The 27,068-nt window shown below is 46.2% G+C and overlaps 1 protein-coding gene across 1 annotated transcript in view; it reads right to left on the bottom strand.

Moving 5' to 3' along the window:
* DNER (delta/notch like EGF repeat containing) overlaps window positions 1-27,068 on the bottom strand; it is a 254,654-nt gene that overhangs the window by 80,116 nt on the left and 147,470 nt on the right. The window contains exon 6 of the mRNA XM_053656593.1: window positions 13,729-13,882. Within this exon, the coding sequence (XP_053512568.1) occupies window positions 13,729-13,882 (154 nt within the window). The remainder of the gene's footprint in view (window positions 1-13,728; window positions 13,883-27,068) is intronic.

Below are 27,068 nucleotides of genomic sequence, written 5' to 3'. Positions count from 1 at the left end.
AGTAGAGGAAGGATGGAGACAGGGGAAGGCTGGCGTTCTGGGACTGCAGGGTTACTGAGCATCCTTAGCAGCAGGTGGACAGTTGATTAGCGAGTGGCAATAACCAGCCTGTGAGTCCGCTGTGCTGTACTCCAGGACCTGACGCTTGTCCACAGCAGGCCGGGTATTTGGTGGCCCTCGAGGGAGTTGCTAGTTAGAATCTCCAGGAGAACTATGGTTGACTGCATTACTCCCCAAGCAGCCCCACGAGGCGAGCTCTAGCAGAAGAGAGGTAGGAGGCAAGGACCCCCGAATGTCTTGAGGCTGGTTGAAGGGCTGTGAAACACCAGTGAGTCATTCCCTGGGCCCTCAGCGAGCAGTGTCTCAGCTGCAGCTGTCAGACAAATCACTGACATTGATTTTTATGTACTACCCTGAACTGGAGACTGAGGCTTACCTAAATCATCCCTCCTGTGTCTGTTATTTTTTTATTTAACGTCATAGCCAACTCTGAGTGATTGGTAGAAATTTAAATGAAAAATAAAAAAAGACCATCAAAGCTTTGTCTGGGTTCTTTCTTCCATCCTGCTGAAAGTTAGTCTTTTCTCTGGGAAATAAAGTAACCACCGTGCTCATGAGTAATCTTCCCCGACCCTGCCAAAGCGGTGGCAGACGCCTAGATGACCCGGGAGAAGCTGTGGTAGAGAAACAGGGATCGCTTCAACCCAGGGGACAGGAAAGGGAGTATGTGATGGGCATGTTGTGTGTGTTCGGAGAGAATCAGACTTATTCTCCCAATTAAAATGTTCGGGAATTGATTTTTGATTGATGAACTTAAGTTGAAAGACAAGGCTAAGTCAGCGCATATTGGGATATTCGGCAAAGCTTGAGAATCATTGTAATTTATAAGTTGAATCCTTGCAAGAGAACAAACACAAAAGATAATCTGAGATCACTCCTTCCTGTGCATAAAAGTCGCTCTGGGACATCAAAACCGTCACCCCTAGCCCCCCACCTCTGACTCAGCACCCTTCCATGGAGGCCCCCCTCCCATGAGCCAGCGCTCCACTCAGAAACCGCCTGCTCAGACCTTGGGCTTCCTGCCCCTCTTTATTCTTCATCCGCATTTACCTGTACTCTCAGCGTGCACACACACTTTCACCTCCTGACCGAGAGGAAGACCCCGCAGAGCAATGCTCTGTCCCCTTCCTGGTCATCACGTGGCACTTACTTATCATGACCTGAACCATTTGCTTTATTGGTTCCCTTTCAAGAACATAAGCTACCTAAGAATCAGGACTTGATCTTGTTCATTGCTGACTCTTCAACACTGAAATATCTCCTGGCACAAATATTTGTTGAAGAAATGAACCGACTTGCTTCCAGTTTTTGCCCTAAAATCCACTATACCTTCCAAGTTCGTTTAGCCTCTCCCTAAGCACTAATACACAGAGCAGCATGTGTGAAGTTTGCCAACTACTCTTCTTCCTAATGCACACTGAAATACATAGTTATCAAAATAAAAAATATCAGTTCGAGATCCTGTTTAAAACCACCTTGTGCTCTTCTAAGGTCTGCATTTCCAATCTGGTTAACACAACAAAGGAGCCCGTGCCTGCTAAAGGGCCCCCCCCCAGGCTGGGGGAGGGGCAGTGCAGGGCTGTGCTGACCCCTTCCCGACCCTTCACGTCCAGCCTTGCCTCTCCATCCAGCACCGAGCACCTTCAACAGCTGCCTGCAACGCAGCAGATCGACAGATCAGAAACAGGATTCTTTTCTCCTGCAGCAGCTCTGTCCAGGTTCCATTTCCTCAGCCGGTGATTCTCCACCAGCGGTTCTTTCCCTACAGACCATGTGGCAATGTCCAGAGACATATATCGTCATGCCAATGGCGGTGCTACTGGCATCTAGTGGGTAGGGGCCAGAGATGGCACTAAACTTCCTACAATTTGTAGGACAGCCCCCACCAACACAATAATCCAGCCCCAAATGTCCCTTACGTGGGAGTAAAGAATGCTGGTTTAGGTCCATGAGACCTTGGTCCTTCGAAACAAAAACACTTGTTTTGTCCCAGCAAATCTCTTCCCTTAAACAGAAATTGTTCCCCCCAACCCCGCCCCCAATGATTTTATTTATTTATTTTTAGTGAGAGGTGAAGGGAGGGAGAAAGAGAGGAAAACATCAATGTGTAGTTGCTTCTTATGCACCCCCGACTGGGGACCTGGCCCACAGCCCAGGCATGTGCCCTGACTGGGAATCGAACTTCCGACCTCTTAGTTTGCAGTCTGGTGCTCAATCCACTGAGCCACACAAGCCAGGGCACAAAAATGGTCCTTTTACAAAGCAGGGAAACAGCTCCTTCGGAACACCTTTAAATATCATAATATTTAGGAATATTTACAATGTCTAGGAAGTTAAAGACCTTAAAATAAATTATTTGCTCTAAAAACGTTCATTACTGAGGAATTTATCATTGTGCTATTAATAAGAAAAATGATTAGGTCAAAGATAGATCCTCTCTCCTTGTTAGGTCTATTGTTTCTTTGGAGAACATCCTACACAACAAAAAGGACATAAGAAAAGTTGTGCCTTGGGATATATAATAAGGATGTCCTTCAAGGACATAAAAGATGAACGGGAGGCTCTAAACTGAGGCTTAGTGCTTTTCAGCAACCTGGCTCTGAGAAATGACGTTAGATACAACGAAGTTTGGGTGCCAGTAAGTGTGGCCTGGCAGATGGCAGAAGAGGACCACGCACCATTAAGGAAATGCATCGAGCTATAAATCCACTCGGTGGTCACGCTACCAGATTACATCTGGTCTGAGGGAGACTTAGAGTATTTAGTTCCATACTAGCTTGTGTTTAAGTATAAAATACAATTTAAAATTTATTAGTGTAGGGAGAGAGAAAAAGAGCTGAGTTCCCTGTGAATGTCAGAATGGCTTCGAGAAAACTACATCTGGTGGCGTCTTTCAATTGCCATCAATGTAATCAAAAACCTGTGCCCCCTGAAACCAGCACCCCTAAGTCAGCATCTACACTGCCCAGACTCTTCCCATGAAGATTTTGGAGTTCAGTGGCAAAGGACACAAGGCAACAGAGGAGTGGGTGAAAGGAGTCAAATCATTAAAGAAACAAGGCAATTGATCGACTGTTTTCCTAAACATGCTCCTTCCCCACACAGGTGTTTTTGTGTATGATGTTTTCTCCACGACTCTGCTACTGACCTAAAAATAAGCCTCTGCTGGTGCTTTTACTCTGTGAGGAAGAATCGAATTGTTTCTCTGGAGAGCTGTCCTGAAAGCTTCTAAGGTGACAATTGTGATGAGAGCTATTTTTATCACTCCTGGGTTTTTAATAGCCTGGCCTGCACAGCGAGGCCAGGCTGCTGGGTTTGTCCTGAAAGTCCGATGCCACAGGAGAGCCCAGGAGCCCAGCCCTTGCCCTCGGGGGGAACTGAGCAGGTGGAGCTGGGGCCTCAACTGCTGCAGCTGAGACGGATGCCTAATATAGTGACCGAAGTAAGAAATAAATAGCAGGGATCGGTGTGCCATTAAGAGGCTCAGTCTCAGAGGCACCCGATACCAAAGTGCGAAGGCAGGTCTTACTTAATGCAAAAAACGAGTAAGATCGCTAGTGCGGGGAAAACAAACACGTCTGAACAAATGCAAATGTGACTTAAAAACCGAAGGCAGAGAAAAGGAGCTACAGGAGGCCCATCTGTGAAAGGCAATTAATAAATTATAAGACGGGAATATGGGAGAGAAAAGCATGAGAGAAAGTTGACATTCAGCACAATTAGGAAAATTGATCTCAAGATTAGAAAAAAAGCAGCACCTAGCAGGTCCAGAGGGAAAAGGCCCAGTGGAGAGGATGGTGCTTTGGGGAGTGCGAGGCCCGGGCTGCTGATGGGATGATCAGCTGAGGGAGCACAGCAAAACCACGACTTTGACCTTCGATTCCCTCAGGGGTGAAGGGGGGTGACAGTCCCTGGCTCCCGCCCAGGACAGTTGTAATGAGTGAACGGGATCCACTTCAAGGAAGGGAGTGGTTCCCATCAAGGGCAGCCTTGCGTCCATCGGAGCTCACCCCATGCTGGCCCACTGTAGAGGGCTCGCTGTTTTCAAATGAACGAATAATGTATGGGCTTTAACACTGCCGAGCAGTACGCCAGTACTGTTTGACTCCTCGGTTTGTAACGGTCAACTCAGGGCAGTGGTTCTCCGGGCGTGGTCCCCCCTGGACCAGCAGCAGGAGCATCACCTGGGAACTTGCTACAAATGCAAGTTCGCCAGCGGCAGCCCGATCCTGGAGAATCAGAGACTTGGGGCTGGGGCAGCAGTTGGAGCTTTAAGACACCCTCCTGGTGACTCTGACACAACGAACATGCTAACGTCTGAGTACCACTAGTCTGGAAAACTAGCAGCAAACAGGTTTTAATAGCAAATAAGAACCTTAGTCACTGAAAAATTACACATAGAGTGCAGATAACAAAGGAAAATGACCGAAGAATGAAAGTCAAATATATCGTCTGGGGAAGCCGTGAGGGACGGCACTGTCGACCTTTTCTTTTCAGGAGTGGGAACCTCTAAGCTTGGTCACTGGCCCTGTCCAGTGCACTGCTTTTAGGTCTACGTCCCCGTCCTCTAGGAGCAGGGGTAGGGAGCCCTGGCCCGTGGCTCAGTTGGTTACAGTGTTGCCCTGAAAGCCAAGGTCATAGGTTTGATCCTCAGTCAGGGCACAGAGAAGAATCAACCAATGAATGCAGAGAGAAGTAGAACAACAAATTGGTCTCTCTCTCTCTCTCTCTCTTTCAAAAAAATCAATCCATAAATAAAAATTTTTAAAATAAGACCAGGTGTTGGTGACTTTTGTCCCCAGCTCCTAGCACAGAGCCAGGGACACCATAGGTACCCATTACATAGTCATTAGGGACCACATAAGCACCATGTATTGCTATTTTTTAAATAATCCCGTTCATTCTACTTCCCTTAAAGCCAAATGAGAGACCGTGATATTGACATAGGCCAGACTGCTTATGACACTTTCCTTTCCTAATCTGGCAATTACAAAGGGGAAGAGATTTCAGAAAGTTCTTTTCATTGAGTGGGTCCTGGGGATTCCCCTGAGAAACTGAAATCAAAAAGAAGAAAATATACAGTTAATTAAGAAATTATGCCATGGGAAAGACAAGTTAAGGAATTGACTTAGAAATGTTTATCAGTTGAATTCTAAGTCTGTATCATAAGTCAAACTACAGAGAAGGCATTTGTTCAGTCTTTCAGAAAGAATGTTTTATGAGTGAAGATTCAGGAAATCTAAAGGAAGGTTAGAAACAGTTCCTGCCTGCAGAGGGCGCCCCCGGCAGGTGAGGAGAGAAGACCCGTTCCCGTGAAATGAATGCATGATGTGAGCCAAGGCGGGGACATGGCACCGAGTGGGCACACTCGGATGGCAGGGATGAGGCTGGGCTGACTGAGCGCTGGGGGCAGGGGGGAGGCTGGGCTGGGCGAGGCTCTGACACACCTCAAGTCCCCATGCTGAGCAGCTGGGGTCACCAGATGCGGCAGCGTCTTTGAAGGTTTCTGAACAGTGTGCAGACGTGATGAAGGTGCATCGTGCACTGGTCCTGTTCTACCCTCCTTCACTTCAGTTTGAGGGAGGGCTGCAGTCTCTCTTCCTTGCCCCTGGGAACAGGTGCTTTGGTCTGGACGACATGAGGGAACTCCAAGGAGGCCATCAAAAATTGGGACGTCGGATGGTGAGCCTTGGGGGGGCATGAAGAGAATAAAACTCTGACCTTTCCCCTCCGTCTAGAGGCCACCAATAGGTGCTCTCTGCACATCACCTACTCTGTGCCAGTGGGTATGTGTGTAGGTGTGCATCGGTGTGAGCACGTGCACATGTGTGTATGTGTACACGTACATGTTCGTGTGTGTGTGCAGGTTCTCTTTAACTTCCACAAGGTCGATACTGTTATTCCATTTCACAGATAAGGAACCGCGGGCTCAGAAGAACAAGGTCCGGCCGATAATTGACTCCGCCTGGAATGAGACCCAGCACCGCAGACTCCAAACCCCCACACTCTTCACTCCTGCTGGGTCTTTCCTTTCCCTGTGATGAGACTTGTTTGAAAAGACTGGGAGAGCCAGCAAGGCCAGCCCAGAGGCAGGGAGTGTGTGGAGGGGTCAGGCAGAGGCGAAGAGAAAAGGACGTTCTGAGGTCCCTCGTGCTCCGACGTGACTCACCCAACAGGGAGACCGCAGGAGGCACTGAGGCCGACCCTCTGGCCAGAGGGGGCAGGGGCAGAGCTCAGGGCAGGGTGCCCCGCTGCTGGCTGACATCTGTTGTGTGCTTACTGTGAGCCAAGTACCCTTGTGGCTTCACAACAGCCACCAGATTGTGCTGCTTGGAACTCTGTCCCCCATCACAGTTTACAGAGAGAAAGCTGAGACCCGGCGAGATGAAGCAATTTCCCCACAGCCACGCAGAACACGGGCAGTAACAGCAGGCGTGGCACCCACGGCCCAGACGCCCGCTCCCAGTCCTGGGCTGCAATGCCGCGCTGCAGGGGAGCAAGGCCGCGGGCACTGCGGAGAGGGGACAGGCTTTACGGTCGCTCGGGCAGCGGTGACAATGACTGAATCAGGACATGGCAGAGGGAGCAAAGTGCAGGGGCAGATGGGGGATCATCGTAAATGAAGCTGAGAAAATCGATCGTGGAGACTGAGCTGCCAGTGTGAGGGATGAGGACAGAAAGGAGAGCCCATCAAACCAGAGCAGGGCTGGAAGCAGGGAGTGCAGGGGGGTGGGCACAGGGCCGGGGTTGAGTCTGAGGAGGGTGCATCAGCGCCACGTCCAATAAAGGTGCTGGAGCTGAGTTGGCCGCAGGCTGGAGGAAGGGTCTGGAAGCCATCCACTTAGAGGTGACAGCTCAGGGTGAGTGACGGCTGCCAAAGGACGGCTGAAGAGGGAGGGGCGGGGACAAGGCTCTGCAGAGAGAAAGGGGACAGGGAGGATGGGAGAGGCTAGTGAGGTCTCTGGAGAAGGAGCACAGGGCAGCGTTCTGTGAGGCAGGCCAGAAACGCTTCCGCCGAGATGACAGCTGTGGGCAGGATGAGGAATAAGGGAGGAGAACCCCCCTGCCTTGACCTTGGAGAAGCAGTTTCATGATATACAGAGAAAGGACATGTAAGGGTAGAAAAGTAGGAACTGGCTACAGACCACTGTGTGGCAGTGATGAAGAGGAGGGGAGGAGAGGAGGAAGAGAAGGGGGACACACAGAAGCAGCAGCAAGGACTCACTGCACTGTCGCTTGTTTGAGGAGCTGGTATTCGGACGGGACCTTTGAATCCTTGTAGACAAGATAGGGAGAAAGGGGGAGGAAGACAGAAAAGGTTGGGAGCATAAGATCCTGGAGAAGGAGAGAAGGGAGATCGTGCCAAGGGCCAGGTTCACAGCCACGCTACTGGCAACCACCATCAGGTGGGAACAACCAAAAAGCCCGTAGGCAGATGCGTGGGTTAATAAAACACGGCGTGTCCAGTGCAATAAATATTACTCAGGCATAAAAAAATTACTGATGCATGCTATGACATGGATGCATCTTGAAAACACGATGCTAAGGAAAGAAACCAGTCCCAACGGCCTCATACCATATAATTCAACTTAAATGAAATATCCAGAATAGGCAACTCTGTACAGAGACAGAAAGTAGGTCAATGGTTGCCTAGGGCTGGGGATGGGGGTGGGGTGGCTGGATTAGGGGCTCACAGCTTAGGGAGAGAGGGCTGCTTTGGGGGGTGATGAAAATGTTCTCAAATTGGTTGTGATAGTTACACAACTCTGTGGAAATATACTTAAAACTATGGAAGTGGGCACACTTCAGTGATATGAGACTGCATCTTAATTAAGCTGTTACTTAGAAAAAAAGCTTTGCAGTCATCCACAACTCCCCGCCTCCCCTCGTGACTCGCACTGTGCCCGCCAGCACGTGTGATCAGCAGCACCTTCCAATACACCCAGACACAAGCCCTCCTGCCGTCTCCAGCAGCCCAGCGCCCGAACCATCACCGTCTCTTGCCTGGGTCGTAAATGGCCTCCTAACTGTATCCCAATCTGCCCTCCCCATGCAGTTCGTCACCTGCTCCTAGAGTGATCCTTTTAGGAGAGAAAGCCAATGGTCCACCCCAGCTTATACCTTACAGTGGCTACCTGCCACTGTCAGGGTACAATTGGTGTCCCTCCTCCACAGCCTGGTCCAGCTCCCTCCCCAGCACTGTGTCTCACCACTGGTTCTCTTAGGCACTGGGCTCAGCAAACACTCTAACCGTGCTCATGCCCCAGGACCTTTGCATGTGCCACTCCCTCTGCCTGGAATGTTACTGCCCCTGAGATTCACATTGTTCATGAGCTTATTTTATTCCAGTCTCTACACAAGTGTTTCCCCTTCTGAGAGGTCTTACCTGGTCGTCCTACCTACAGTCCTACTTCCATTTCTCTCCGTCTCTTCACCCTGTTCTATTTGTGTTCACAGCACCTCTCACTACCTGACCTTTCCCCTTGGTGACACACACGCACATGCTGTATACACGTGTGCAAACACGCACACACACACACTACAGACCACCCAGGTGCACACTGTGATTCACCTTCCTCATTAAAACACAACCTCCATGCACACCAGGACTTTGCTATTTCACAGCTGCATTCTTAGCACCTAGAAAATGTCTGGTGCACAACCGATATTCAATAAATAACTGATTAATGAATTAATGATCTTTGCAACAACCCCTTATTTTAAAGATGACAAAACCCAAAGAAAAAAAGGCTGAGTGGGTCACCCGAGGTCACGTAACCAGTACGTAGTAGAAGCTGGATTGAAAGTCCAGCTGGACACACACACTACACTTTTTCTTTTGTTCCCTCTTCCAAATGGTAGTGAACGCATTGCAAACAGCACATTCCTTGCCCATCAGCAATGTTCCGACCTTCCGCTCTGGTCATCACTGATGGGAAATGCCCCAACCTTGACTATGTTGGAAAGATACGATCTGACCCAAAGATGGACAGAGAGCGAAGTGGCCAGAGTTCCCATTTCTCTGAGAGCTGTGTGGCTTCGGTCAAGTCCTTCAGCCTCACGGAGTCACCGTGACTCCCACACTCCACGTCCAGACGTGAGTTCTGAGGTTTCCTTCTGTGCTGCAACGGCGACCCAACTGCTTTTCAGAAACCGTGTTCCTGACCTGCTAACGTGCTCACTTCTTCAGCAGAGTGACACTGGGTGTGAGCACTCTCGGCCAATCTACTCAGGAGTTGTCTCCAGGAGGAGGTGACCCATTTCTAACTCACAACCCAAACGCACCCTGGGACCATCCAAGCAACACTCAGTGTTTAAAAGAGTAAAGCTGGGGGGGGAAGGGACACTCACTACACCCCCCTTGCCTCGGAAATGACGTGCTTTTAAAAAGAGGCTGAAATCACCTCTTAGTTGAACAATGGGGTGCTCTGAAGTTGGAAGACGCTTTGCATGGTGCTGATAATATTTTGGCAGTGATGGCTGTGAACGTGTCTCACAGCTATTCTTTTCAGGAAAAGAAATAGCTCCTTTGAGGAAAAAATCACATTCTTGAAATTCGAAGGCTTTTTTGAAAATAAATCCCGATTTCAACGAAGCTAACTTTCATCTTATTCACTGTGTGCCTGCTATGTCTGAGGCATGGGGCTGGGCACAGATGGGGAGGGGAGGAGGGAGAGTGACCCACTGTGATCCTGCTGCCTCCGGACGTGGGGGGCAGAGCACACGCCTGGGCCGCAGGGAGGGCGCAGAGAAGAGGGCAGCCGGAGGGGAGGCCAGGGATCCAGCCCCTTTGGTGTAATGCATATAGAATTTCATCCCATTCTAATCATTCATTCAGCAAATCTTTATTAAGCATCTTCTACATGCCAGGGCTCGGTACTGGACATACATGTCCACAGAACAGACCACGAGTTTACGTTGTCATTGAATTCTCATGCCCAGCCATGGAGAGGGTTGCTGTCATCTCCTTGCAGAGAAGAAGCAGGTGCAGAGAGGTTGCCCAAGGAGCCCAGCTGGGAAATGGAGGGATGGAGGCAGGATTTAGATGGCTGGCTCCAGAGGCTGTGGTCAAGTGGGACGGGCAGGGGTCCTCACTCCAGGACAGGCAGTGCCCGGTCTCCCGCCTCTGGAACCTAGGCTCATGTAGGGTTAGGCAACCAGCATGAGGATCCTCAGGAAGCTTGTTCTGAACCGGAAAGGAGGATTTTTGTGGTGGTGGGAAATCACTCATATTTGAGGGTTCATTGCGTGGGATTTGCGATTGTCATCTGGCACTTTGACTTCAGAGCCTATACTCCTAAACAGTTTGCTATAATTTTTAAATAAAATAAAATAAAGGGACCTTTCTGATTCTGTTCCTCATTTCAACGTTGCCACTGAACCTGTCTTTAGAGCGGTCTGTATCGGCTGTTCACTCACCCTCACGTCCTGCCCTCAGCCTGTGAGCTTCACCCCTGCCAGCCAGTGTCACCTGGGAAAACCTTTAGGCCCATGAAAGCGGAACGACCGTGACCACCCCCAGATACGGTCACTCTGCCCGTCAGAGTATGTGGTCTCTTAGAGAGACCTCGAAGCTCACGAAGCCCTTATCATTACATCCACGCAAAGAGGAGGCTGCTGATGACTTAGACAAACCCAGTTGACAAAGCCAGTGACCTCCTCTCATTAGATGCTCTTGCGATATTGTTATTGTTGACAAGTATTGCAAGAGAGTTAAAAAAAATCATCCACATCCGATAAAAATTTCCTCCTCAAAATATAATTTCACGGACCATATTCTATTATTCATGTTATATTGTGTGTACATGTGTATGACATTAGTCAATGTTTCACTATTTTAAAAATTGTCTTCTGCTTTCTAAGAAACTGTATTAAAAATTAAAACTATAACAGTTTGTTACTTAATCAACTCCACATCCAATCCATCCAATATTTATTCAGAGATTACCCGTGACTCAGAAACTTCTATCTGTCCTGGCGTTTGATGTAGAAATTAAAGCAAAACAGCAAAATATTAGCAAATTTGGAGCTAAAGCTTCTTGGCTGAAAATAATATTTTCACTTACCAAGAAACATTCTCCCCTTGAGAGAAATGAGCGTATCAAGACTACGTTTCCGTGAAAAGATTTTACTGGAAATTTCTGTTCTCTGCTGACAAGAACCTGGTTTGAATTCATTCATTCATTCATCAAACAAGGCAATTTCTCATGATCAAACATGCAATAATCAGAGAACAGCAGGATACATTTTCATAAGGAAAAGACCCTCCCCATTGTTTGTGAGTTCTTATGGGTATATCTGGAGCTTCAGAGGTCAATTAGTTAATGTTAATTAACTTGCCAATAGTTCCATTCACAATGGAAATGTAGTTTTCCTATGGAAAAACATGTTTTCCAGGGAATTCAGAATTAAACATAGTACAAAACTCCTTATTTTAAGCAACCACTCCCATTTTTTGGATAAATAAACTGCCTAATAATCTCTTTTTTTACAAAGAGACCTGTTTGAGGTGAGAAAGTTGAAGGATGTAGGCTTGAGTCACATATTTGTTCCAGGAAAGTACTCAGCGCACAGTGTGGCTGCGTACACAGCAAGAGAATGTAAGATGGTCAGGAACATGGGCTTGGGAGACAGACAGGAGGAGCTGGGTTCAAATCCCAGTCCCAACAGTTATTGGCATTTGCACCTAGTATAGCGAGAGAAGACTATGAGAATGTTCACCCTTTCCTAGGGACTAAGTGACCAAATTCTGGCCAAGAACATGCGGTGGAAGAGATGTAAGACACCAGTAGACACCGCTCTCAGAACATCACGCAAGGCCCCCCAGACCTGAGTGAGCGCCTGAAGGGTAAGTAGCCATCATCGGACTAGACACGGCACAAATAACCTCTTGGAAGCCACTGAGATGCAGGATTTGATGTGTTACTGCCATTGGAGTGGAGCGCTGCTCTGACTAATGTTGACCAAGCTACAACATTGCCTGTGCCTCGGTTTCTCACTTACAAAATTGGTACAATTAAGAATGCTTTTAACTTGGAGATTGTTCTAAGAACACCCTATGAAAGGACTTAGCACAGCCCTAGCATGTGGTAAACACTCAAGAAACATTAGCTATCAGTGTGTGTGTATGTGTGTGCGTGCGTGACCACAGTGAGAAGCTTACTGACAGGCAGAGCTGGAAGGGGGCGGAGGGGTTGCTCCTACAGGAAACAGGAACTGACAAGGTGGAAAACTGCCTGAGATGCCTGCGGGAACAAGTCAGACGGCGATGTGCAGAGAGAGAGTTCAGGTCCCAGGGTAACACTTCCCAAATCTCGTCAACCTCTGATTAGGATTTGAGCTAGAGCATGAGGAAGAACGGGGGGATGGGGAGATGCCAAGCAGGCAGCTAGATAAGGAGGTTTGGGGGGGGGGGGTGGTCTCTGACCTGGTGATACACAGTTGGGAGACACACGACAAAACTGTTACAATGAATGCAGTGGCTCCGTACGCGCTGACGTGGAAGGATACCTACGATCAGGCAGGAAGAAACAAGCCCTAGAACAGCGGGCATGCTATGGTCACTTGCTATATACGTGTAGAAAAAATGCTTGATCATCTCACCTGCAAAAGAAATACACACACACACACACAGGTCTGAAAAGAATGTGTCAGAGTATGGTATGATAAAGTTTGGGCTAATAGATAAGTAAAGGACTTTCACTTTTTCATGTATAAACTTTGCATTGTTAGGTCCTGTTGCTTATAATGAGCATTTAATCCCCCAGGTCCAACGTCACGCCATCCCTCTCCCCACCCAAGCCCTAACTCATCCTGAATCCCCACCCAGGTCGGCAGCGGCACGAGATGGAGAAGGAAAGATGAAGTCAATTTGAAGGATGGTGTCACATGATTTGATAATAAAAAAGGTGTGATCTGGTGCTTGACTTTAAGCTGCATCAAAACAGCAGTATCAACATGGTCACGGGTAACTTTCCTCCCTGCTCCTTGAAGGTTTAGAATCAATCAGCTAAGCTGCAGGTCAAGTGAGATGATTGGCAGAACACAGGGGTCTGTTAGCACGGTGTCTACCGGGACCTCTAAGAGCCACTCGTTGTGCTCTGAGGGTTTCAGAGTCTCAGGTAATATCCATGAATCCTCTCTACTAACCAAGGAATATTAAGGACCCGCCACCTCGTGGGAAAGAGTGTACCAAGAACTCCAGCTAATGAACACACCTGAACAGAAGGAAATTAACATAAACAGAAAATTAGGTGGCTTTACAGAACAACCTAGGTAGATTATCCTTAATTTTTCTTAAATTATTTGGCAAAATCACCCAGCACAGCACCAGCCCATGCTCAGTACACATTTTGCAGAACTGTTTTCAAAACATCCAGGACTCTATTTGATCAAGAATATCATTATTGCAGAACTGAACTGTTGGAATGCTGAGATGGAAAATGTCAGAAAGCCAGCCAAGGTTGTCCCCATCCAGCCAAAAGACGGGATGTGGACCCCCACATGAACTTCTAGTTCCCGATTCTGTAAAGCACAAACTGATGGAATCAATGGGGCCTTGAGGTCCCCTTGTCCAACAGCCAGACAAAGTGCTGTTTAACCTCCATTGACTACTCAGTGTATTTCCTACAGAGCAATATACAATAACGACAGCTATGGAAACCGTACCGGAAAGGCAGACGCAGGTGAAATTGCTCCCGTCTTGCTTTTCCTTCGCGTCAACACAGCTCGCGTTGTTCTGGCAGGGCTTCCTCTGGCAGGCGTCGAACTCTTCACAGAAAGCGCCCACATACTCGTCGTCACAGCTACAGGAAAAGGTTGCCTAAAACACAAATGTGCAGCGTGTCACTTGAGGTCTCTCAGAGGTACGCATCGGCCACGAAACTCGGAGTTTGAAAGCACCACTTCTTCATAACACCAATGCTGAGTGTTCTCAAGGATATTGCTTATATCATGAGCTGATTAAAATCATAGCTTTAAAAGAAACGGTATATATTTCTTTATAGTTTAAGTTCGAACGTTTATTTTTAGGATCCTTTACTCATATTTATTTCAACCATTTTCAATCTTCGTAAAGGAGAAGGATAACTTTAAGCAAAAAAAATGAAGTTTTGTTGAGCTGACATGAAAATGGCGATTTTGCTGGAGCACATATATTGTGCTACAGCCATTAAATTAGATGCCACTCCAACTAACTAATGCCCTGCAGCACAAACAATGCTTATGAAAAAAACATCCTCGAATGTCCTCCTCCGGCCACCCTTCCAGAGCGCTGAATTTACTGAATCAGCCCATCCAGTAACCTCTATCCATAGCCACACAGGGGAAAATAACAGGACTGTGATTCAAGTCATCTGTGTTCTTTTTAGTTTATGACACTAACATTCTCCCAGCAAAAGACTGTAAACTCAGACCCAGAGGACTGACTAGAAGGCTCATCTCTGAGACTGCTGTAAAATCCAGATAGAACAGAGCCTTCCCTCTCTGTCCTTCTCACCAGCCTCAGGTGGGTGACATTACCAACAGAATCGCAACTCTGCCTCCGAAGCCCGTGTGAAGGAAGGTAGATGGTTACTGCAGATTTTATGAAGTCAGGAGGAAAGGAAGCACAGGAGAATTGCATAAGCAAAACTTACTGCTTAAAAACAAAACAAAACAGACAAAAGCACCTTTCCCAGCTCTCCCCAAGCCTCACAGGTGTTCAAATCTCTCCGGTTCCAAAGCCCCGCCCCCAGGCTCTCCTGGGCCCTGCCCGCCCTCCCTGTCCAGGTCCCCAGCTTCCGGCCCCTGACCTTAGAAGCTCTGCCCTCCTCTCTAGGATCCGGTTAATCCAGGAGCCCCACCCCCACCCCGTACCTCCTCGCCAGCCCAAGTACCACATGTCCTTCCTTCTGAAAGAGAAAGCAGCCTTGCCCATTCTTTTCTTGAATTTTTTTTTTTGTCTCTCAGCCACATTTTAGAGTTCTCATCCATTTCTTGATCAATCTATTGCTGCACATTTAGATTTCTCTGCGGTTCTTATTAACGAGATATGTTCTTCATCCCGTTCTTGTAATACCCATCATACTAGAGAGTGAGTATTAATGACATGTGAAATAGTAGTTATGTTACCAGTCATCACGCTGAGCTCTCATTACAGGTCAGAGAGATTTTAGTTGTCTTGCTTGTGTTTTCTGGATAAAACCACCACCCCCTCCAAAGTGCACACTCTTCGCAAATAAGGGTAATGTTGCTTGCCCTTCTTCAGTTCTTGTGGACCATGGGTGGCTCTTCCAAAATAATTCTGATTTCAAAGGGAGGTTTGTAGAATTTATCCCTAAGCAGATAATGAATGGTTATTAAATTGTATCAAATGCCAGTTTAGCTTATATAAAGAAGATAACTTAGTTTTATAGTTTAAAAATTAATTTTTTTACATATGTGTGAGTTGAATGTTTTGATTCCTGAGTATGACTCAAACTTGCATTCCTGGAAGGAACAGCCCCCAAGGTCATTCTGCAAAAATTGTTTTACAGCTGCATTCTATATGGAGTCATACTTCTAAGCATCCCGCCTCACTTGACCCCTCCTTAAAGACTCCTTTTCTAAGAAAAACTGTCTCTTGCACGGTGAGATCACATTTTACACCATAAGAGGATGGTTCTTGCCAACAGGACTAAATCAGGAGTGGATGGACTCCAGATAGTCCAACGTGACATTTAATCACCCAAAACTGCCGGGTTTTATGTAGGTGTGTTTCTTTCCTTAGTTGAATCTGTTTTTGTTCAGGGCATATGCCAAATCCTTGGAATCTGCATAGTCAAGTCATCTTTAGCTTAAGAACATATTCTTCAATTATATCTTAGAAACCCAAACAATTGGAATAAAAGCAATGTTTTTTTCTTAAGTTAGAGCTAAATGTTCTGCCTTCTATTTCTATCATCCCTCACACTTCTCTGTGGCCAGTGGAAATTCCCTCTGCCTTCTAGCAATTGTTGGCTTCCTCTCTGATTTTTCATGATGTCCTGAGTTTTCTCTTTGTGTGTGTGTTTGCACAGACTTTGTGGTTGAAATCTGGGAGAAGGGCAGCCTGTTAAACAGGAAACTCCTTTTCTAGAACTGTTTGTCTTTCAAGGAAAATGTTGTCCTTGTGCAAATGCACAAGAGAGTACAGCTTTGCTGTTTGCAGGAGATGTGTCTGGAGTCCTTTGAGAATCTGGAGATTAGTGAGCAACTTGGCAATGTAAACACTGGCACATCCAGTGCACACGATTCCAAAGCGGGCCTCAACATCATAATAAATTACCATGTGTCATTATTGTTGGCAGCTGTGCTCTAAAATTTACTTGGTTTGTATCCAGACGTTCCATACTGCAGATAAATTTCTTTGGTTATATGGGGGATATATTTTGCATATAATTTATAGGGTGAGGTCCATGGGAACTGTGTTGCTTGTGAAAGTAAATTATCAAAAGCTACAAATCGAATTGTATTCGATTTGATTTCATTTTGATTGAATTTAAAGCTAGAACAGAAGACATACATTTTCTTTTACTTTGTTTTAAGCAAGAACCTTGAAAAAACTTTATGAAACTATTGAAACAATTGCTTTTGACCAAGTAAAACACATACCTGTGATTGCAAATGTTTAGTTAAATCTTTATGTATTCTGTATTTTGTCATTCATAAAGTTAGACTTCTCCCCATTTTCTAATATCCTATAAATATTAAAAGGTTTCTTTTCATTGTTTCAAGACTGATGACTTGCAAGAAGCCAACAATATTCATTAGGAAAGTATGTTTTTAGCACATTTGTTGTGGGGAACTGATCGCTGAAAGCTTCACACTCTTGTGCCAACCCTGAGAAATTTAACCCACTAACTATGATGATATTGCTAATCTAGGTCCAATTAATGTAACCAGCATCAGAGACAAAAAGAACTTACTTAAAATTCATAGCTGAGCTAAATTACAGAATGATACTTCCTTGAAAAATTACTATACACTTTATATGTAAAAGTCTATCTCAGGTAAAATGAAAAGTGACCCTCAGAGATTAATTTTGAAACCCAGTGCAGAATCTCAATCTTCCTCCACGGCTTGAAGTCAAACACTCCGTCGGTACGTCACTGAAACATTTTTCACGTAGTGGTAATAAGCTGACTTTGAGAAGTTCTCGGTTAAAAAGTGCTAGTCCTCCCTGCCCTCGTTTATTCGCCGTTCAACAAAGTGGGCACTTGCCACGGACCAGAGACACGGGGGTGGACTCGGCTCTCCCACGCAGATCACATCCCAGTGGGAGTGCCGGCCCATTGACAAAATGAGCAAGTAACTGCGGGAGCCAAGTAGGTGACAGAGGCTATGGGAAGGATAGCGTGGGGGAGGGGAGAAGTGGGGGGGGGGGGGGCTGTGGCCAAAGACTTGGCAGAGGCGCAGGAGTGAGCCGCGGAGGAGTCCGAGGAGCAGACAGTGCAGACACAGGGGATCGTCAGTAAAAATACACCAAGCCAGAGCCTAGCCCAACAACAACAGTAACAACAACAAAGCCAGCGGGCCAGTGTGGTAGAGCAAATGGCGGGGACAGTGGAGGGCCATGAGGAGGGAGGGTGCGGCTCAGTCCTGCAGGGCAGCCGCGCTTCTCAGCAGAGGGCCTGTCTCGTCCTCAGGAGGCATTGGCAACGTCTGGAGACATTTTTTATTGTCACACCTGGGAGCAGGCATCCAGTGGATAGAGAGCAGGGGTGCTGCTAAATATCCTCCAAGGCACAGGCCAGGCCCCAGAACCAGCAATTTTCTGGCACAAATGTCAACAGTGTTCAGGTTGAAAACCCTGATGTAGAGCTTTATAAGCCACTGGAAGGACACTGGCTTAGTATAAAACTTTGGAAACCACAGTTCACGTGCCCCCAAAGACCCAAAATTGTATTGCACGTAGTAATGTTGCTTTGCATTACATTAACCGGTTTCGTTCCTAGAGTTGATTTGATTCTGGTAACGCCCTAACTGTGGCTGTAAGTGACCGCACAGCCCTTGCGCAGCAGAAGCATGGCCTTTTATTCAGGCTGACATGAGTTCCTCCGTGTGGACAGTACGATGGTAGCCCTACCATCTGAGAAGAACTTCCAGGCACCGTTATTCAGCCTCTAAGCACAACTGATTCTCACCAGATACTGCGCCTGAAAGCTGGATGTCCATTTTTATTCTGTAATCTCACTCAACAAACAGACTTTGCCTCCTGCCACATGCCAACCTCTATCATATTAGAGACATGCTGAAGGACAGAAGGGGACAGTCCCTGCTCTCACTGAGCTTACATTCCAGCTGGTATCCTAGAGTGACAACGAGGAAATGCATACTATCCTGTCACAAAGTGGTAAGTGCTACAAAGAAATGCTAATCGACCTGAGTGGCTAGAAAGTAACAGCTGGACACAAACTGACTTCTATCTCAGAGTTCAAATCTCCCTTCACATTGTAAGGTTTTGCTAACAAACCCACTTAAATCAAACCCAACCAGCAGAAACTATGGCCCCACTGAACACAGGGCCGTAGTTTCTTGCTCCCTCTTGCTCTCTCTCCCACTAATTGGGAAGTGGATTGTTTTTACTGAGCTGCCATTGCACCCCATGCTATCAACTAAATACTGAAGGGTCTTATCAGACACATCCCTAGGAAACCTACTATTGCATTTACCATGGAGATATTGTCGAGAAAATTATACACCTACATTTTTCGTGCCCCGTTTATAAAACTCTATGCAGGGAAATTCACTCATTTAAGTGCCAGTAAGAATTTCGCTAGTCACGAGAACTGGTGCTTTGTCCCTCTGAACACTGCCAGTCACGTGACTGCCCTTTTATTTTTCTGTTTGATTTGGCCGCAGTGATCTGGAGTCCACTCAAGGTCCAGCTATCTAGGGTCGGTGACCCGTCTCTTTCCCCTTTCTAACTTGTATACTTCTTTCTACTTTATGTCTTCTCTGACTCTGGTATTTTTATATTTCAATACTCAATAAAATATATGGCCAAATGTACATAAATAAATAACCTAAACTCTCTCTCCTCTCATACAAGTCCCTGGACAATCGGGCCACATTTTCTGTCTCATTCTCTTTCATTTTCGCCTGTCAGGAAAGCCTGATTATTTTGGACAAATCGTCCCAGGGAGTTGAGTTTTCTGTGAAGCTTTATTTCTATCTTTAAGAATCAGAATTTATTTTGCTTCCTCCCTTAAACAAAGTACACAGAAAATACACTTATTTCTTTTGGCTCTCCGGTGCTGTCAGCATAAACATAAAATCCCCAGCTGGCTAGACACTGAATCTCGCTGCCGACAGAGCTTGCTTACATTAAACTATCTCATTCCTCTTCACCACATCTGTCAGGTGGGTGCTGCCGGATCCATTTTAGGAGCTAAGGACAGACCTGACAGAGAAGTCAGATAAACTGTTTAAGGCGGCCCAGCAGGCAAGTATAAAATGGCTTAAACGGGTATCATCTGATTCTAAATCCGTTTCCACTCTCAGCTGCATACCATCCTTTTGGCACCCTAATGACCTCTGTTCACCATAAATGCACGTGGGGACCCCCCTCACCCTTATTCTAAAACACCCCCCCACAACCTGTTCCAAATATCAGTCATTTTCTACCTCCCCGCACTCTCTGGCTGCCTTCCTTACCAGCATCATTGACTGTCCTTTAAGTTCACTGATTCTAATTTCCTCTAGCCTTAAGAATAATACCAAATCTATTCACATAAGGTGTCAACATGGAGTAAAACTATTCTTCCTGAGGGCTGGAAGCCTAATCGCTCCTGAGCAGACTTTGAAATGCTGCCCTGGCTGCTCTTCCCCAGAATCAGAGGCCCTGGTCCTCTGGGAGCCGAGTTACTCAGCAGGGATGTTTGCGAGCTCGCTGGACGCAGCCGGCTTTGTGACGGGTGCTGACGGGGAGATGCAGCAGAGCCCCGTGCAGGCACAGCGGCCTCTCCTCCTGCTTCCTTTCTGTCTCTGGTGGTCTTGTGTTTTGTTACGACAGCATGATAGCCACTTATACATTCTTCCACCACACATTCGTTATCAAGGGGTTACTTGGACAAGGATGAAGAGGACGATCCCAAGCAGAAAAAAATGACTGATGCATCCCTAAAACTCTAAAAATGGGGGGAAAAAATTTAAATCCCTCCTGGCTAACAGACTCTTTGGGCCCATTGCAATGTTCATTACGGGCCAACCTGGTTCCAGACAACATCTGGGCTATTCATAATGAAATGTCTGAACATCTGCAAGGCCAAAACTCGGGCTAATGAGTTGATAATTGTTGAAACTAAGTGAGACAGGCATAACAGTTTGCCGGATTACTCTCCGTAAGTGGTTTGCCAAATTAATTTCATATATGTTTGAAATTTTCCATAATAAAAAAAAAGTAGTGCTTTTATTTTAAGAACCTGGCTAAGTCCCAAGAAAGGAAAGATAAAACTCTGAAACACTAGTCCCATTTCAGCGTCCTGTGTCCAGCTCCTGCCCATGGAATCTGCTATTGCATTCACCGTAGGAATGCTGAGGAGAACGCTTTGTGCACGGCGCCCACTCCGGGAATTAATTTCATATCCGAGTGCCAGGAAACACTCTGCTCGTCCGAAGGGACTGACAAGCTTGCTCCTGTGGACAACAAGAATCAAGTAACTGAGCACACTTCCCTCTGAACAACCGAATCCTCTTGACAAGAAGGCTCAGCCATTCCTACGCCAAGGGAAGGCTTGGCTGCCTCTCAGCTTCCCCAGCACACCAGGGTCACCAGCAGGGCACAGCCAGCCCAGACCTTGGCTGGGAGACGGCAATTCCTGCTTATCGAGCCTGCGAGTAAAAATGCAGTAGACCTCTTGAAACTAGCTCTCCATACCCTGGCGGGGAGCAGAAGTACACTCTGTGACCTAGCACCAGCAACCTCTGGGATCTTTTTGCTGCTAGTAATGAAGGAGCTCCAGGTGCAATTATATAGAAAGGAAGTTCCTCAAGTAAAGACTTTCTGCAGCCCCTTGACCAAGAGCTTATATTGCTCTAAGCAGACTTTGGGAAAGGAAAGCAGTGAGGCCTCACTAACTCGAGTAACCACACAGCATCAGTCACATTCCAGGCCCAGCGGTCCCATCGCCCCAAACACATTGACCCTGAGCCGATGGAGACGGAGCCCCCAGAGGCGTCGTCCCAGTAAAATCCTCAGCCAGGGACCTACTATCCCAACTCCTAGGTCACGGGAACCAGAGCAGGTAGTCTTTCAGGTCTGAGGTTACAGAGTTGACAAACACTAAAAGCCAGGTGAAAAGCAGTAAGCACGTAAGCACGGCACACGCTTTCATTTGATCATGCGTAAGTGAGCTATAACGGAAGGGTCAGACCAGCCGAGCAGGCTCTTCTAGCCTCTTGCTAAACCCAGGTTTAGTGTTTCAAGAAACAGAAAAAAAATCCCTGGGATGTAAAATTTGAGACATTGTATGAAAATTCTATTTATGATGTAAGAGTGCTTATAAATAAATGCCTTTCCCTGAGCCTGGGCCACACAGGCTAAGCCTGGAATCCAGCCACGGAGACAAATTGTTACCTCTTATTGGGAGGCAGAAAGCTATCTCAAAGGAAAAATGGGCCATGAATTACATTTTTTAAATTCTTGTCTATTAGCTGGGTCATGTTCTATTCATCACACATGTGATTCAAACAACATTTTTTCATTGCTTATAGCTGATCATCTTATTTTCCCATTAGACATTAGACATACCACTGCTCTTCTATTTGGGTTCATTAATTGCAAATGTAACAGCTTATTTTTTTTTTCAAAATTAGCTTAGAAACATGCAGATCATCTCAACATTAAATTCAAGACTTGACAGTCATGAATTCATAGAATTCCTTTCTTTGGCTTAAATGTTAAATTCTCAACACCAGAAACAATAATGAGTGGGAGTCCGACTCTTTACTTCCAAAGCACACTGAAGTTCACTGTAGTACTCAGGGGAGAAAAAAGTAAATGGCTCTCAGGAGCTCTGCTGAAAGCCTTTCTTCCTAAACTTGGACGTACGCATTGGCAGAATGGAGACGTTCAAAAGCCCTCTGTAGCCATGTTCGGCCGGTGTCTGTGTTCTCAGCACTCTGAGTGGGGCCATAACTGGGCCCAAGGTTTGCACGTAACCAGCCGCCAACTTCAAGTCACTGCTGTCTGTGGGCTTGTTTGCTGCGTTACTCCGATCCATTACCAAAGTTTAGCATGACCTCTACAAGAGTGAATGCCCCTGGAAAATCGTCTTTTATTGAATTTCCCTGAAAAGAAATAGCCTGATTCCATAAGTAGAGGACATACCATTCTACTTTCTTATTTTAAAATTCCATGACTATATCAAAAGAAAATGGTACGGAAAAAGTAGCTTTAATGAAATGGACATTTTGGAATATAAATTATTGATGAAAAGAGACTCATTGAAAAATAGAGATCCCTTACAGACAACCGTAACTGAACAACAATAAAATAATTTAAATTTTAAAAAAAAGAAAGAAAATAGAGGTCCTTCCCAACATCCTCCTCGGGTTACCCCAGATGGAAAACTCACTCTGAACTACATTTTTAAATGTAAAGCAAAGAAGAAAAACCACCGGTCACTTTCTCCTAAGCTGGAAACACAGTGGGGACAGGGCAGGGTACCCACGACCGTTCGTTGAAGAAAGCCCCACCGTCAGTCGAGTGCCATACGAGGATGCACGTACTCCTCCCAACAGTCCTACAAAATCGGCGTTATCTTTCGCCTTCACCACTGATGGGTCAGAGCGTTTAAGTGCTTGCTCAAGGTCACGGAACTAGTAAGAGGCATAGGGAGGCGGATTTGGCCTCATTGTCAGGACAGTCTTAGGGTTTAAGATATTCAGAAATGCAATTAATTTAGTTACAAAGTATGAGAAGCAGGGACCAAATGACATCCTGAGAAGGGGGATAAGGACAGCACTCATGCACCCGGTGGGAATTCGAAGGGGATGACCTCCAAAGGTCTCTTCGACTTCTAGGGCTAGTGCACCTGAGGTTCCACCCCACGGAGACCATAAATGCCCACGGTCCCAGTGTTGCTCCAAGTGGTTTGCTGCCACTCCGAGTGCTGATCACCGCCTGGGGGGTTTCTTTCCTATTCTCACTGCATTGGTCTGCTGGAACTACCACGGCACAGTACCACAGCCCAGGGGGCTTAAACAACAGAAATTTACTTTCTCACAGTATAAAGGCTGGGAGCTCCAAAATTAAGGTGTTGGCAGCGCTGGCTCCTTTGAAGGCCGCTCTGTCTGACTTACAGACGGCTGTCTGCTCCCTCCTCTGCACGTGGACTTTCCTCCCTCTGTGCGTGTCCACGTCCTAATCTCCTCTTTCTATAAGGACACCCGTCCTATTGGATTGGAGCCCACACCTATGACTTCGTTTTACCCCGATCACCTCCATAAAGGCCCAATCTCCCCTACACGGCCACATTCGGAGGCAGGAGAAATTAGGACTTCAACACAGGAATTTTCCAGATACAATTCGGCCCGTAATACCCACCCATCCCCTCACTACTGTCCCGCCCACTGTTTTCAGAGCAGGCTTCCTCAAATGCTGCTTCAGAACTCCACAAGTATTTGATGCTTTCTATATACAGCCGATTATCCTAAGGGACACACAACATTCACTGAACAATAGCTGAATGAGATGCTTGGCATCGCACACTCAAACCCGGCATTGCTGGCTGAGGTCCCATGCCTGGCTCTTCTACTTCCCTGACCTTGGGCAAGCAGTTTACATTATTTATTACTTTGTTTCCTGTTGGGCTTTGCTTCAATAATAAGCAAAACATAAAAGGAGATGTGGTATGACTCAAAGATTCATATGCTGTGGTTGAAAAATTTAACTGTCGAAGGATCTAAAATGATACAACAGAGAGGCAACACCACCGGTCCCACAGGAAGTGCGTCCCCCATCCTCTCCCCTGAGCTGGCCCTCAGGTCTCCTTCTGAACATACAGAACTGGAACCTACCTTTACTTTCCCGTGGGACCTGTAATTCTTTTTTGCCTTAGTCTTCAATTCTACTTTCCTCTCCATAGATTATTTAAGAGTTTGTATATCTTTTGTGAATAGCCTCAAATCCAATCCAAAGAGAGAGACTATAAATACATAGAAAAGTGAAACACACACAGAGTTGATATAAGGGATCAATTCAGCCTTCCTTTTGAAGAATGGACGCAATTATTCAGCCCTTTGTTTTCCTATTGAAATATGAATATACACATAAATCTAGAATATTGGTATCACAGCCTAAATTACAGGAGGTTTTTCCTTGCTTGGTTATATAATCCCCGATATTACAGACTTTGAATAAAGACATTTCTTCAGCATTTGGAGAAGAAAAAATATTTTTTAATTTTTCTGTGAAAGATTTTTATTTCTATGGAGTCCCTGATCTGATCGATGCATTTGTTACTTTATTAAATTTACAATCACACAAATTGAAATAACACCAGCCGAGGTGAGAAGGTCCTATCACTCATTTTAATTAAGTCTTATCTCAATAAATGTTTGCTGCTTTCATCGTTTTAGTATTGAACAAAGGGCAGGTTGCAGCTAACAAATGTGCTTCTCCAGGAGAACCACAGAAGAACCATTGTCATTTTCAGGATGAACTCACTGAAATACCTGACTCAGGGGAGGCCAAAAGGAAGGTCACGAAGTGAGTCTTGCTTTCAGACTTTTTCTTATTAATCTGCAATATTTCCATGAAGCAACCTCATTTGGGTGAGAATTCAGTCCTCCCATTCTGAATAAATTTTGAATGTAAGAACATTAACACTGTTCATATCTTCTATTCAAAAATGTCTTAATCATCATATTTTAACCATTTTCATGCTTGCAGTTTCTTTCTAACTCATGTGTGACTCTCGGAACAGGACATTATATTTAGGTTCTGTGATATAACTATATATAAAATATATATATTGCATGTATATGCATATATACATATAAACAGGGTCTGGCAGAAGTGAGGCCTGCTTGAGTGTGGTTTGTAGGGTAATAATATGGGTGTAAAATGTATAGTTTGGGGTTTTTTTTAAGATTTTATTTATTTTTAGAGAGATGGGGAAGGGAGAGAGAAAGAGAGCAAGTAAACATCAATGTATCGGCTGCCTCTACCACACCCCATACCGGGGACCTGGCCCACAACCCAGGCATGTGCCCTGACTGGGAATCGAACCGGTGACCCTTTAGTTCATAGGTCAGCGCTCAATCCACTGAGCCACACCAGTCAGGGCAAAAAAAAATGTATCATTTTAATTTCAACATTTCACTTACAATGTGTGCTTGAGTGTGATGGTATGTTACAGAATGACATGCTCATGATTTTGTAATAAAAGATTTTGTAATAACGAAGGGTGTTATTTGTGCTGGAACCTCTGTGTGTGTATATCTGTGCTTCAGGTCCCTGGTACAGAGCTGCTAAAACCCTTTAAATTTCCTACATGTAAAAGCACTAGGGACATCTTTTGTTCTACTAGTTGGCCTTGACCCACCTCCCCATCCCCACTGTTTCCCTTCCTAAAACCAAGGTCCACAGTCCCTTGGAATTTCCGGGGTGACAGGAGTATCTTTTCTTCTCAGTGGTGACTCTGGATGGCCCCTGGGTGGTGACTGGCCACCAGAAAGACCAAGCCATGACAAGAAGTTTAGAATTTTCAACCTCACCCTGCCCTCCAGAGAAAGGCTGGAAATGGAGTTAATAATTGGCCATGCCTAGCTGATGAAAGCCCCATAAAAATCCCAACAGAACAGGGTTGGGTGAACTTCCAGTCTGGCAATGACTGCGGGGGTGGACGATGTACCCCAACTACACAGGGAGAAAAACCCCCTCAACCGGGCCTCTCCCAGACCACACGCTACGTTTCTCCTCATCTGGCTGTTCATCTGTACCTTTGATCATATTCTTTAATAAACTGGTAACTGTATTGAGTGTTTCTCTGGGTTCTGTAAACTAATCCAGGAGAGTAATCAAACCCAAGGTGTGAGTCCTGGGAACGTCCAATCTACAGCCAGTTGTTCAGAAGTGGGGGTGACAGATAGCCTGGGCTTGCAACTGGGATCTGAAGGGGGATGGGACAGTCTTGTGAAGCCTAGCCCTTAACCTGTGGAACTAATCGGATGCTATCTCCAGGTGGAAAGTGTCAGCATTTTGCTAAATTTTAGGGCACCCAGCTGGAGTCCACATTTGGTAACCACAAGTGTCAGAAGTAAAGTGTCCCCTTGAAGGTAAAGGAAACCCACAGGCCATGGCAGGTGTGGCTAAGTTGGTTGGAGAATCATCCTGTAAACCAAAGCATCAAGGGTTTGATACCCAGTCAGGGCACATGCCTGCGTTTCAAGTTCAGTCCCAGTCAGGGCACAAGCAAGAGGCAACCGATCTACGTTCTCTCGCACGCTGCTGGTCCTCACCCTCTCCCTTCCTTCCACTCACTCTAAAAATCAATGAGCATGTCCTCAGATAAGGATTAAAAAATGAAAAAATTTAAAAAAGAGCCAACCCACAGGAGAAAGAAACACACAGCAGGGACGAACTGGGGTTTTTCCTACAAAGAAGATGGAAAACTGAGTTTTTCTTTTACAAATGCTTCATTTGGAGGGAAGGGAAGGCATGCTGGTGTCCCTAAGCCTCCGTATCCCCATCATTAGAAGGGATAATGAAATGTCCAGGTCACGGGGCTGTGGGCGTGGAAGTCCTTGACCTCACACGGATCCATGGCAGCGCTGGGCAAACCGTTCCGCTCGCTTGCTCTTTCCCGAGCTCAGGTGCTAACAAAGGCTGCTACACCTAGTAGTTGGCTGCCACACACGACAGTCCTCATCGCAGAGCTAACCTCAAATGATTTTTTGCACTTGTAATTTTTAGATGCACGTGGCAGAAGAAAATAAAGCTCTTAAGAGTCGAACCAAATTCTTGGTTTCTCTGAGGGCTGCACACCTGGGTTTTCGAGATG

The sequence above is a fragment of the Artibeus jamaicensis genome, unplaced genomic scaffold (genome assembly GCF_021234435.1).
Source record: "Artibeus jamaicensis isolate MK-2021 breed Jamaican fruit bat unplaced genomic scaffold, CSHL_Jam_final contig_1015, whole genome shotgun sequence".
Taxonomy (NCBI): domain Eukaryota; kingdom Metazoa; phylum Chordata; class Mammalia; order Chiroptera; family Phyllostomidae; genus Artibeus; species Artibeus jamaicensis.
Note: the sequence above shows the minus strand (reverse complement) of the source record. Positions and strands in the feature narration are given on the sequence as shown.